General features: G+C 38.4%; 1 protein-coding gene across 1 annotated transcript; it reads left to right on the top strand.

Moving 5' to 3' along the window:
• Nucleotides 1-2,643: 2,643 nt before the first annotated feature.
• LOC146635802 (uncharacterized) lies at nt 2,644-6,752 on the top strand. The gene is made up of 4 exons (XM_085348891.1): nt 2,644-2,654; nt 5,848-5,903; nt 6,011-6,370; nt 6,490-6,752. Exons 1-4 carry the CDS (start codon nt 2,644-2,646, stop codon nt 6,750-6,752), a joined length of 690 nt encoding a protein of 229 aa, XP_085205017.1.
• The last annotated feature ends 6,436 nt before the right edge of the window (nt 6,753-13,188 follow it).

The raw sequence follows: 13,188 nt of genomic DNA, 5'->3' as shown, positions 1-13,188 counted from the left end.
CTGTGTTCTGTTGATCTTATGTGCTGCACAATAATGTTTAATATTTAGTATTTACTGTCATATTCCCATATATCATTGTGATGTTGTTTATTCTATTACTCTTGTTCTCTTCTGCTTGTTTTCTTTTTTCTTTCTCAGCAGGTGATCCAGGTGATTGATATATGCATTTCTTTTTTCTTTTTTTCTTCTTTTTTTTCTTTTTCTGCTCATTCTGTTGGTTTTTGTCTTTTGCCCTTCTCCCCCGTCCCTCTTCTCAGCTGTTTCTCTTTCCCTCTTTCTTTCTCCCCTTCTTTCCCCCAGTCAAGTCTGTCCCATATTCAGTAAGTGAAAATAAAATAAACAGTAAAAGGTGAATCAAATGGACCATTATGGCAAGGCTGGGATGGTCAATTTGGTAAAGTAAATCCGTTGGGCATCTTTCTCTGCCTTTAGACAACAATTCTTATGGCAAAAGAGCCAAACGGGACAGGCACAAAAAAAAAGGCCAAGGCCAGGAGAAGTATCTCGAGTCGCCTTCAGAGCTTCCTGTGAACAATCATGCCACTGTGCGATGTGTTCACTGCAAAAGATACACATGTGGTAAATGCAGACTACAGATACCATGGCAGTGCCAGGATTGTGAGTGATTGCTGAAAATGTTGAATTGTACTCACTCACTTTTTATTATTATTTGTAAATATGTGTACAAATGGTTGGTTTTTTGTACTGTTTTTATCAATAAATCTCAGCAACAAAGGGCCTACACCCATGTGTGTTGATTTCTCCCTAAGATGGCAAACTGAAACACTCCAAGTTGGTGACTTTTGGAGATTTATTTCCCTGGATGATTGACAATGCATCAAGATGAAACACAAAAGGAAGTGCACAGCTTTTAGCAGCTCCCCCACGCCCTCAATCACACACCCCCACTCCCCTCCCTCCAGAATTCCCAGGTAACAACCTAATATACATATGAATGACTAGCCAATTTAGCTTCCACTTGGCTGAAGCTAAAGCTTAGCTAAAAGCCATTTGGCTGCTCTCCGGGTTTTAAAGGTAGAAAAGCCAAATGGCAGTCCGTGGGGGTTTAAGTGTAAAGTAAAATTTCACAAATGTGTTGCAGTTGTTTGAATAATGTCAAGTTGTCTGTAATCCTGGAGCGGTGAGCTTGAACACTGTGCTTGACATTTTTTCAGAGAGGACAAAACAACAATGAAGCAGACCAGTGGTTGTGAATGTTTGCAATTAATTGTTAGGAGATGGACTATGTCAAGATCAAGTATCATGTTTCACACACTTTATACTGTCACAAGGTTGTAGAAACCTTTTTGCCAACTTCTCCATAGATTTACAACAAATGTTACTATTTATGCATCTATAGTGTGCATATGACTGAAGAAGTCACTTGGATGAGTGAGGAAACGTTTCTCCCACTGAAAACGCTACGTCCAGATGAACAGAAACAACCTTTCGGGATTTACTTACCTGGATGATTGAGCATGCATCGAGATATATAATGTGCATTCATTTGTTAAAGATGTATGTTGCCTATGTTGCTGTCGCCATCACAATCTAGCTAAGCAAGGGGATGTGCGTGCCCTTTGCGTGGTCTAGTGAACGAGGGGGAAAAAAGGGGTCAAAGTATTAGTGCTATCTATCTTTTTTTAAATCTAAATTGGACGAATAATATTTGCCTTTAAAGTTTAAAATGAAAATATGCTGTTATTACCATAGATAGTTTAGGGTAAATTAAATAATTAAATGAAATAGTTTAGATAGAATGGGTTCCTTTTTCTTTTCTTTTGACCTTTTTTCAACAAATGCAACACCGAGTCTAATGCTTTCTTTGTTCTAGATACAGTGATCTCTAAATTGTTTGTAAAACAGAGCAACTTCAACCTCATTTCAAATAATATATTTAGAAGATGATATCAAGCATTTTTAAGTAGAAATAATTATAGCTTTCTCCATCACAAGCTAGCTGGTGTTATCTGTACAAATGCCTCCAATGAGTAGGTAAAGATCTAGAATAAATCAGTAAATTGTAATTATTAAAAAAAAAAACTATGATTTTCAGACTGTTAGAATTCACTTTTTACTTACTGTTTTTTATTTCATAGTAGTGGTCCAGTGAAGTCTGATCTGGTCACAGTCTAGTTGAAAATGCCAGTTTGTGAAGAATGATGTGGCTTTTTCTGAGGCTTATCTTCAACCCAAGCAATTGGGTAATATTTTGACCCAATATCTCATCAAAGCTACCCAACCTAATTATTCAAGCCAGGGAGGCCATTAAAGAACCCAGCACATTGTCAACCCAACTCCTAAATCACAATTTTTGAACCCATTTTTGGTCAAACTAACCCAACTTGTTAACCTAAGGCTTTTACCCAGAAGTCGAGCTATGAAATTAACCCAGCATTTTTTAGTGTGTATGGGTATAGAATTCAGCAAACCATGTTTAGGTTTAAAACTTTAAATAACACATTGCTAAGTGTTAAAAGTAAGTCATGAGGAGTTGGACTCAAAACTAACACATTTTCTGTTCAACCAACGCAGTATAAACCACGAAGGCGTGTCGGCACCTGCAGGCAAAACATAAAAATCCACAGAGGTTGCGCAGTATCGCACAGAAGAAAGTGAGCTGCAGACTGAAGCACGGTGGTGATGAACATTTGGTAAGTTTCAAACAATTTCATTGAAGAGAAATTGTTTCATGAAATATTTACAGAATTACATAATTTATTTTGTTAGAATATTATTTTAATTAAAGTTTTAATTGTAGCTATTAGCTAAGTTTCAGCAAGGCAATCTTAACATTTCATCTTTGGAAAGTTAAAGATGATTAAAAAAAACAGGAATAGTTTAAGTACAAAATGAATGTTATTTTAGGAATGATAAAAAAAGTGGTGGAATTTTCATTCATTTCATTAGATTTCATTCTTGGCCATGATGTGTGTAAAGAATAAAATAAACAACAGTGAGGGAAAAATCAAAAGAAATAATGTTGATGATAAACATGATGTATAGCTAATTTGCTTTGTATTAAAACATTATGACATTGATTTTAAATGCAAGGGTCAAACTGAACATATCTGAAAAACACTTGGATTGTCAGTACCCTTGCAAAAAAAAAACAGATTTACTTATTTATGTATACATATGTACCCAGATGATGATGTGAGGATCTATAAACATAATTATGTTGAGAGAGATCGTGGTCAGATTGGAAAACTGGCCTGACAGGAATGAACGAGAAAAAAAAAGTTAACTCAACAACATGACAGCTGGGTAGATTTACTGTTTCTCCTTCTCAGTTCTCCTTCAGTTCTTTTTCACATATCTGCTTTATATGTTTATATAAGCAGCTGTCCACTGAGACTTTTTTCTGTGTGGCTTTTACACAGTACATTGGGTAAAAAAGTATTCTGCCTCCACCTTAGACCTTTATCATATTAGTTAAGTAATATTTAAGATGAAGATAAATCTGATGTAATCATCAGATTACACATGCTTGCACACAACCACAGAGCGACATAGCTCTTTTAAAACTTTACAGTAGCCTTTGCATCAACCTTGAAGGAGCCTTTTTTAGTTTGCTCTTTAAGTGCATTTTGCTGCGGGTAAATATATCCTGCTATGGAGGGTGGAGGCTCATGTCGTGTTAAGAGCTTGATTAGCAACCACCAGCATGTTTTTAGCTAAAACTAAGCACAGGGAGAGCAAGTATTTTCATTAATGGAGGCTGACTTGTGTTTAATTCCCAAAACAAACTGTTTTATTTTGGCAAAACAAAGCAGCTCCCAGCTGTCAGTGCATTTAGCCTTAAATAGTCACTGAGCCTTGTGGAGTGTTTCATGAAAGCTCCAGTGATAATAAAAGGCATATGCCCCTATATACGCCCTCATCCACTAACCAACAACAAGTTTTAGTTGTGTTTGAAGACCTGTCACCACTTGTCCTATGCTGCTGTAAACACTGAAAGTACCTCATCTATCACTTTGGACACGTCCACACTTAATGCTATTCTTGAAAATATCCAATACATGGTGAGCTGAAGGTTTTTACTCTTACATTTGTTCATTTGTGTGTATGTTTGGTGGTGATGTTATAGGTTTGAAGGTAGTGTGTGTGTGTGTGTGTGTGTGTGTGTGGGGGGGGGGGGGGGGGGTCTTTTTGTCTTTGTTCTTGTGGTGACCTCTTCTGGTTAATATGCATTGAAAACCTAGAAAGATCACAGGTGTGCTCATTAATGGGTTTCCTTTTAGCAAAATTGCCACTGAGAGAGAAATGTGATGGACAAAATCTGCTGATCATTTTTGATGTGACTCCCCCACCTCATGCAAAGTTCTTATTCTCTGAGTCATTTTCACACCAAACCACCTACATAGGAAAGAGCGACATTTTGTAATATTAACTGCCAATAATCCTTCACCTTTAATTAAAATACAGCTGGAAAACTATTCATTTCTAAGCGACAGAAAATGTTTTTTTTTCTTCATTTTTCGGTCTAAATATTACATATCCAGAAAATCTATTATGTTCAACAATACAACTTATCTGCAGAAACTCATCCAGAAAGAATGAAGGATTTGAGTCGTCTTCCATTGATGTTAAAAAAAAGAACAGATATACTTCCGGGAAGGACGATGTATTTACTGCCTGTGTATTATATTTCCAAAGTATGCTCAGGATTAAAGCCCTTAACAACTTACTTTATGCACTGCAGTCAGGTGTTCAGCAAAAGAGAATATTATAAAATTTTCATTCTAAAAAATTAATGCTCATTGTTTTAAGTAAACTTTTCATTGTTATTAAATGTGTAGCTGTCAATAGTGTGAATGATTGTTTCAAAGTGAAAATAAAGAGTGACTAATGGCGATTTATTAAAATAAAACAGAAAAGAAAAGAAACACACATCAAGGTCACATCCTAATGGTTTTTCTTTTTCTTTTTTTTTTCAAATAAAATTTGATGCTGTTGTGTTGACAAAATATTAAACTCCATTCACGGTAGCTTATCCAAAACAGAGTGACTTTGTGACTCATATGTTTTTCAATCTGTCACCCTGAAAATTTCACATGTGACTGGATGAATGAAGGTGGGGGTGTTAGTCAGCAGCATTAGTGGGGGTCCAGGCAACTGTACTTCCTCAGCTAAACACCTATCTTAGGCTTCTATAACTATATATGAAATTAAGTCTGGTTTAGCAATAAAAAAGTTGAACACCACCACTGCTGATTTGTTACTCCAACTAAAATCCAAATCAGTTATTTGGTTAACATAAGTGTAGTGCTTCTGGATCAGTCATATAACCCTGGCTAATGAGGACACTGACTTTCGACCGGATGAGTCTATATAGGGCAGGTTTTGGAAGTAATCATCATATCTCTTTAACACTGAAAGACGCCACTCAAAAGTTTTTCAACCCTTAAGTCACACGTATATGAAATCAAGCATCTAGCCATAGAGTCTGCCTTTAAAAGCATTTGTGAAACAATGGTTTGTTCTAAAGAGCTTCTGTAATAAGATCCCATCGTTGCAACAATTCAGTTGGTGAAATTTCTCATCTCCTACAAATTCCACTCAAACTGTTCTACATGGCATATGTTTCCATTGCATAGCAGCTCTTGCTGGTGTAGTATTTGGTAGGCTCAGTATGTTTCTTGATTGTAGTTTAAAAGCATGATGTACGGGAATTCTAAAAAATTTAAATAAATAGAAACATGATAAACTTAAGTGAGCTTTCTTTTTTTAGAGGATACTATCATGTTTTTTCCAATCAGGATCATAAACCAGATCAGATATTGTCATGAGTGATGTCTTGAGTCAGACTGTAGATTTTCTTTCTTGCTCTGTCTCCTCTCACAGGGAGAAGATGATCTGCAGGATCCTGCTACTCATCATCCTCACCTCATGTGTCTCTGGTTCGTTTACAGCTTCACTTTATGAACTCCAAATAATGCTCAACAACAGATTTGTTCCAGTTCTCAGTGTGTCTGCTCCTCTCTTTCCCTCTCTGTCTCCTCAACAGGATCATTTGTAGTCAATGTGACACAGACCTGCTATCAGGCAGAGGAGAACCACAACATCACACTGGAGTGGACGTTCACCACCAAACCTGACAGATCCACCAAAACTCTCAACGTCCTCTGTGAACTGATAACTGAGCGTACAGATTCAGTCCTGTATCGTGTTCAAGAAGGTGTTGAGGTGTCAGAGTCTCAGGATGAAAAGTTTTCAGGACGAGTTGAGAGTGACAAAGACGCCCTCAGAGAAGGACGAATCAGACTTCAACTGTTTAGACTCAGGACTGATGACTCGGGTCTGTACCTGTGTGAACTGAACACAGATTATGGCTTTGGCTCAGCCAGATGTAGACTCAGCATCAGTGGTAAGTTTTTTAGTGGAATGAGTATCAAATTTGACCTGAACCTTGGGATAATTTACTTTGGTTGATATGTAGACTAACTATTCACATTAAAGAAATGCATCTTGTGTCCTTTTTGTTAGCTTCGGATGACCCCAAACGTCCAAGTCCAACAGTGAACACACAACCAGAGAGTCGAGGATGGCTCAACCTGTATCCTTTACTTATACTGCCAGCAGCAGCTTTATTGATCAAACTCTGTTATAAAATCATAAAACGAAAACATAACCTAAATCTAAACAGTCACCGCCTAGGCAGCGAATGCAGTGAAGCAGTAGTCAACTTGAATAATTCAGATGCCACTCACCTTGCTGCTTCATTAGAAGCCACGTCCATCATCTTCTGAGTGTGGACATGACTTCCCTGAACTCCAAAGATTGTCATGTTAACAGCTGGGTCTGCAGTGGAAGATTTGTGGGAGCATCAACCTCAGTGAGAGCTGAGAAACACTGTCTGCAGTCTGCAGCCATCATCAAAAACACTGATGGAAACATTCAAAGCTCTTGTCACGTATATCATTAATAATATTTCCTTCCTCTTTTGGTTCTAACATTTGTTTTTGTTAGATATGGTATGAGGAATCTTTAATTTTTGTCCATTAGCATCCAGAGTGATTGAAATCACTTGTTGTTCTCCCATCAGCTGTTATAAATTATTACTGGTTAAAATGTGCCTGAACTCAAGTTGTTAAAAGAATTCTAAGTGTTACAGTGAACTCCTAATAATTTGACTATGGATCACCATAGGTAGAATTTACTTTTTCTAAAGTTAATGTTTATGTGTATATATTGTAAACAAGTCCTTATTTATATGAAAGAAGTTATGATTCTTCTGTATATGTGTGTGTCCAAATCATTTTATCAAAGGGTCAGAAGATCTTAAAGAGGTCTATAATACCAAGTGTAATCTAACATGTTTGGTACTATTACTTTACAAGGTGTATTACAAGAAGGACAGGAGTTTGATAATTATTTAAAATATATAAAACACTGAATGTGTACATATAAAGCAACAAAGTTGTTTACGCCAACTCTTAATCGTAACATTATTCTACTTAAAGAATATTTAGTTGGCGTTGAAATGACTTTTTCTCTCTCAGCACTGAAAATCTAACACTTGATTCTGCTGAGTTTTTCTGCTATCAGCTTCTGTCTCTGCTTTCATAAAATAAAATGATCGATCTTTTTGATCAACAACACAAACAATGGTGGTGACACTTTCTGTCGAAAAACACTGCGGCATGATGGGAACAGCTGCAGTTGTTTACATAAATCAGGGGTGTTGAACTCCAGGTTTTGAGGGCCGGTGTCCTGCAGGTTTTAGATCTCACCCTGGGTCAACACACCTGAATCACATGATTAGTTCATTACCAGGCCTCTGGAGAACCACTTTAACTGGTTTTGAACTGGTTCTAACTGGTTATAGTTGTTGTCAGCCAGTTGTGGCAGATGACTGCCCCTCCCTGAGCCTGGTTCTGCAGAAGGTTTCTCCCACTTTAAAGTAGTGATGGGCAGATGAAGCTTCATGAAGCACTGAAGCTTTTCATCCAATTGGTTCACCCCAGCGCAAAGCTTCTTGAAGCTTCATTTGCTCTAGCAGGACACCTACTGGACGTAAAAATATTAGTTGGCATGAATTTGAAGTGTGTGGCCTTTTGCACACAGCCTGTAAATGTCAACAACAAAAGGAGTGTGTAAAACATCTATATTGTATTGATGGCAGTATACTGTGTATATTTATACTGGCAGTATGGAAAATGATCATTTGGAAATGCTTAAAATGGAAATAATCATTTACTGTGAGGTGAGGTGTGGTTGGGGTATGGACAGTGGTTGTGCTCTTGTAACGTTGAGGTATGGACAGCTACACACTGAGGCGTCAGTCCTGCCCATATTCTATTCAGTAAAAACTAAATTTTCACTGCTTTTATAATCTTTAGTGGGGAGAGCATAGCTAGGATTTAATGATTTAACAAATCTTTTGAATCCTTTGTCCTCCACAATGCTAAATGGCTGGGAGTCCTCAATCACCATGCTGACCAGGTCTTCATCTATTTGAGATTGTTCTCCTGAGGAAAGACAATAAAGATAAAGCACAAATATAAATATCACACACGTAACTTATTACAGCTGTATAATATTGTTATATCATTTAGTAACATTACTGCATGCTATATTATGATGGCATTTGATGGCTCACCTGGTCTTGCTCCACAATCGGTGTTCCCCTTATTCTCATGCAAAGCTCTGCAGTGCCTAAGCATGGATGAGGTGTTGTTGCTATATCCCAGCTCCCTGGCACATAGCAACCACTTCACCTTGTACAAAAGTAAAGCTGCTTAACATAAATTGTATTGCACCATCAGTATTATGAAAATACATCTTCTGTAGAAATTTACATACCTTGTTGGGAGGAATAGGATCAAAATGTTCCCACACAGGGGAGGACATCCTCCTCTTCTTAGCTGGCTCCATTCTCTCCTGACTTTCTCTCCTCACTCTCATAAACCTCCAAACTGTCTCCAAACTCTCACTAACCGCAACTCTCCATCAAACACCTACATTTTGAATGAAGTCTGAGGGGTTTATATCGCTGTCATATCTCACGGCAAAGTTCGAACCACTTCATGAACCAGTCACGTGGTACAGCCGGGCAGCGAGGCTTCGGACGTCATCATTTTCAGCTCCTCCCATAAATGAAGCAAGCCTCGATACGCACATCGCGGAAACGCCCCCTCCATTACTCGACACAAGCTTCGAAGCCTCGATACAGAACGTCACATCACTACTTTAAAGGGAGTTTTACGTTTCCATTGTGACAAAGTACATGCTCAAAGGGGGTTTAGTTGAGTGTGAGCTCACTTTGTATTATTTTATTATACTATACAGCACATTGAAGCAACTGTTGTTGTGATTTGGCGCTGTATAAATACAACTGAACTGTACTGAACTTTGCAACACCTCATAACAAACTCCTGACGTTGTAGTGAAATTTCAAATTTATGAAAATTTTAAAGATTACAACACAGAAGGTAAAAAAGATTAGTCTTAAGTTGTCAGTTTTGTTAACTTTACATTTAGACCAAAAAAATCGTCATACTTTTTTTTTAATACAAAAGATCCATCACCAAATGGTCTTGGAATTGTCGGCCAGAATGGCGGTAAACTTAGCAAGCTGCCTCACATGGTAAGTCACAAGCACAATGATGACAACTAAAATGGTATTTATTGTTAACTTTTACAGACAACTTTAAAAAGACTAGTAATAGAAGCTTGTAAAACTGAGTACATTCAGGACAATAAAAATCGCTGTGAAGAGCAGTTAGAGTACTTAGCTTCCACCAAGGAAATAAAAAGGATGCAAGAGTTCTGTTTGTGAAAAGTGGTTTGTGGGGACACACAACAGAATATGAATGACAGAGTGAATAACACAAACAGGTCTCCTCCCGGTGGGACATACCCAGAATACCTCATCCACCCCGGGAGGCATCCTTGTCAGATGCCCAAACCATCTCAACTGGTTCCTTTCTATTCGGAAGAGCAGCGGCTCTACTCTGAGCCCCTCCCAGATGGCCGAACTTCTTACGCTATCTCTAAGGGAGAGGCCAGCCACCCTTCACGATCTCGTTCTTTTGGTCACTGTCCACAGCTCGTGACCATACGTGAGGGTAGGGGCGTAGATTGACTGGTAAATTGAGAGCTTCTTTTTAACACTTAGCTCGAGGGACCAGTGCAGCATCACTACCTCTCTTTGAGGCAGTCCAAAAGTCTTTTTCATGGCCTCTCCAAGCTCCTCCCACACACTCCCATGTGCAGTTATGGCCAAACTTATGTTCAAACATGGTGCTCGTCATGGCCAAACTGTGGTTTGCACAGAAGTCCAACAACAACACACAACTTGGTTCAGATCCGCGAGGCCGTTCCTCCCAATCACACCCCTCCAGGTCTCACTGCTGTTGCCCACATGAGCATTGAAGTCGGCCAGTAGGACAACACAGTCCCTAGGCGGAGCACCCTCCAGCACCCCAACGGGAACTCCAACAAGACTGAGTACTTTAAACCTCTACTTGGCGCATAACCACAGACCCATTCCCCAACCTGAAGCCAAGGAAACAAAACCTCTCATCCACTAGGAGAAACCCCAACGTACAGACGGCAAGCCAAGGGGATACTAGGATACCCGCCCCAGCCCACCGCCTCTCACTCCAGTACCTGGACTCTGTCTCAGTCTTGCAACTCCAGACTGAGATAGAGTCCAGCCCCTCTCCAGGATACTGGTTCCAGAGCCCAAATTATGGATTGCGGTGAGCCTGACTATATCTAGCCAGTACCTTGCAACCTCAAAATGCAATAACTTCTCCACCAGAGAGGTGACATTACTTGTCCCAATTGCTAGTATTGTTAGTCCGTCACACAATGCACCCCAGCCCTACAGGGCCTCCTGTGTGTGAACTGAACAAATCCAAAATGCATGCAAAACTGATAAAATACGAAGCCCATTTGCTTTTTTATACATACTTATCCTAAATGTTTACGTTAAGACCAGAGTGGTGGCATATTATGAAAAGAGCCTGCTTAAGATAAGATAAGATAAGATAAGATAAGATAAGATAAGATAAGATAAGATAAGATAAAACTTTATTAATCCCTCAGGTGGGTTCCTCTGGGAAATTCAGTTTCCAAAAGCACAGCACCGAAAGAAGTTACAACAGGTAAGGGAGCACAACGTGAGCAGAATATTATATATACACGCACATATATAAATACAGATACATATATACTTGCAGCAACAAAAATATAATATTCCAGAAACACACTTTGCTGATCTGATCAGCTGTTCATAACACTTCCTACGTTGGAATAGACGTCAGCACAAACTATTGCATGTCCGCCATGAACTGCCCGAAACCAGAAGTGACGTCATTTTTGCGGAAATGTAGTTTTTTACCATCAGGGCCTCAGGGCCTATACTGGTGCTTGTAAAAGTTATGTTTGACTTTATGACTTTCTGTGTCGTTTCTGGGATGCTTAGGACTCATATTGCACTGCTGGAAATAGTTTATTTTGATGCATATGCAGCTTTTTTGCAAATTTGCACTATAATATTTATTTTTGTTTTTCCTGCAGTGTATAAAAATTGGTGTATTTCAAAAATAAAACTATGAAGACACTCAAAATAAATTTCCTGTGGTGGGAAACTATTTTGTGCAACTTTTTTGTATTTACAGTTTTGAGTGATAAGCCTCTTAAATTTCTCTAACTAGAAATATATGTTAAAAAAACAAAAACGATTTTCAATTTTTTTGTAGTTTATTGCACTTTTTTGCAATTTATGTAATTACTATGCACTTAATGAATACATATTATTAAAATCTGGGCTATAATGGTTGTATTGATGTATAGCAACTTGAAATGCTCCCAAAAATGGCTCCACAGCATGTAAAAATATAATATAAGCTCTGGCGGACTTGGTTCTATGGTAGGTCTTAAAGGGTTAAAAGGCCAAATAGGACCAGGTTGATTATAATGCAGGTACAATAAAACAGATGATGAACACAGGGTGAGGATACTGCTTTTGAGCCATGAGGCCTGGGTCACATCAACACCAAATGTCAGGAGAGGAACTGGCACCGGGAGTCTCCCCACAGCCAGGAAGCTAACCTCCGGTACCTTCTCAGTTTCACCTGGACTACAGCTCTCGTTCCCCTTTTCAGTCTCGTGGGGGCGGGAGTCCCGGTGGGTTGTGCAAAGTAGCACGCACTTAGTTGAGGAACACACAAAAGGAGGAGGGAAAGTTTTTCTGTAGCTGTCCCAGCTGTCACAGTAGCTCTCCATTGAACCTTTAATGTTTATCAGTGTATCCCAAGCATAAATAAAAGCAGCAGAAGCAAAGTCAGAACACAAAAGAATCATTCTCAACTTTTATAGTTTCATGTATGTTTAGCATTTATGGATAGCTGTTTTATCCTATACATTGTTAAAGGTATGCAGTCTTGAGACACTGGGCGTAGAAACAGCTGTTATGTCGCTTGACTGTCAAAAAGACAACTTAGAAGGACATGAAGTGAGCATGGAAGGAGCTGCTGCTTTTTTGGATTCAACAGACATGCTCAACAGTTTTGGTTTGCATTTTGAAGGCTGACAGAGATAGATAAACCTGCATCAGATTAATCTGAATTTGTTATATGCCACAGTTAACTCACTGTTCAGTGGTTTTCCACTACATTTTCAGAAAGTTTCTTAACTGTTTCTGCTGCCAAAGAATCAGTTTGTAACACAATAAGGAGAATTCTTGAATAGATTATATTAACGGACCAATAGGTTCAACTATAGGAGCACAGTGGTGTGTTTAAATAAGACACATAGAGAGGAATTTAACTGGAAAGAACCAACTGGCTTTTGTAAACCAAACCATAGGTTTGACAACCACAGGTTTTGGGCATTTTACACAACTGTGGAAACAAAAATTTTACATTTTTTAAAAAATGAAACTAAATAAATAAATAAAATAAAATAAAAACACATTAAACTGCTAATATAGAGACTTGGCCGAGTGTTAGTTCTCAGTTCTCGATTCTGGGTGCACCCTGGTAACCTGACTCTTAAGCCGTTATAGAAAACAAGTTACTTAAATTCAATTTTCATTCAAATGAAGATCTCACACACCATTCACATATGGAGAATATTCTACACAGCAGTCTATAGTGTATGTGACTAAAAACCTGAAACAATTCAGTTGTGCTTGATTTTAATAAAACACTGGTAATAATACTTGGATCAGAA

The sequence above is a fragment of the Diplotaxodon limnothrissa genome, linkage group LG3, assembly GCF_057381915.1.
Source record: "Diplotaxodon limnothrissa isolate DT_005_m linkage group LG3, D_limnothrissa_male_GT1.1, whole genome shotgun sequence".
Classification (NCBI taxonomy): Eukaryota; Metazoa; Chordata; class Actinopteri; order Cichliformes; family Cichlidae; genus Diplotaxodon; species Diplotaxodon limnothrissa.
The sequence above is the reverse complement of the archived record's forward strand: the minus strand, read 5'-3'. Positions and strand labels throughout refer to the sequence as shown.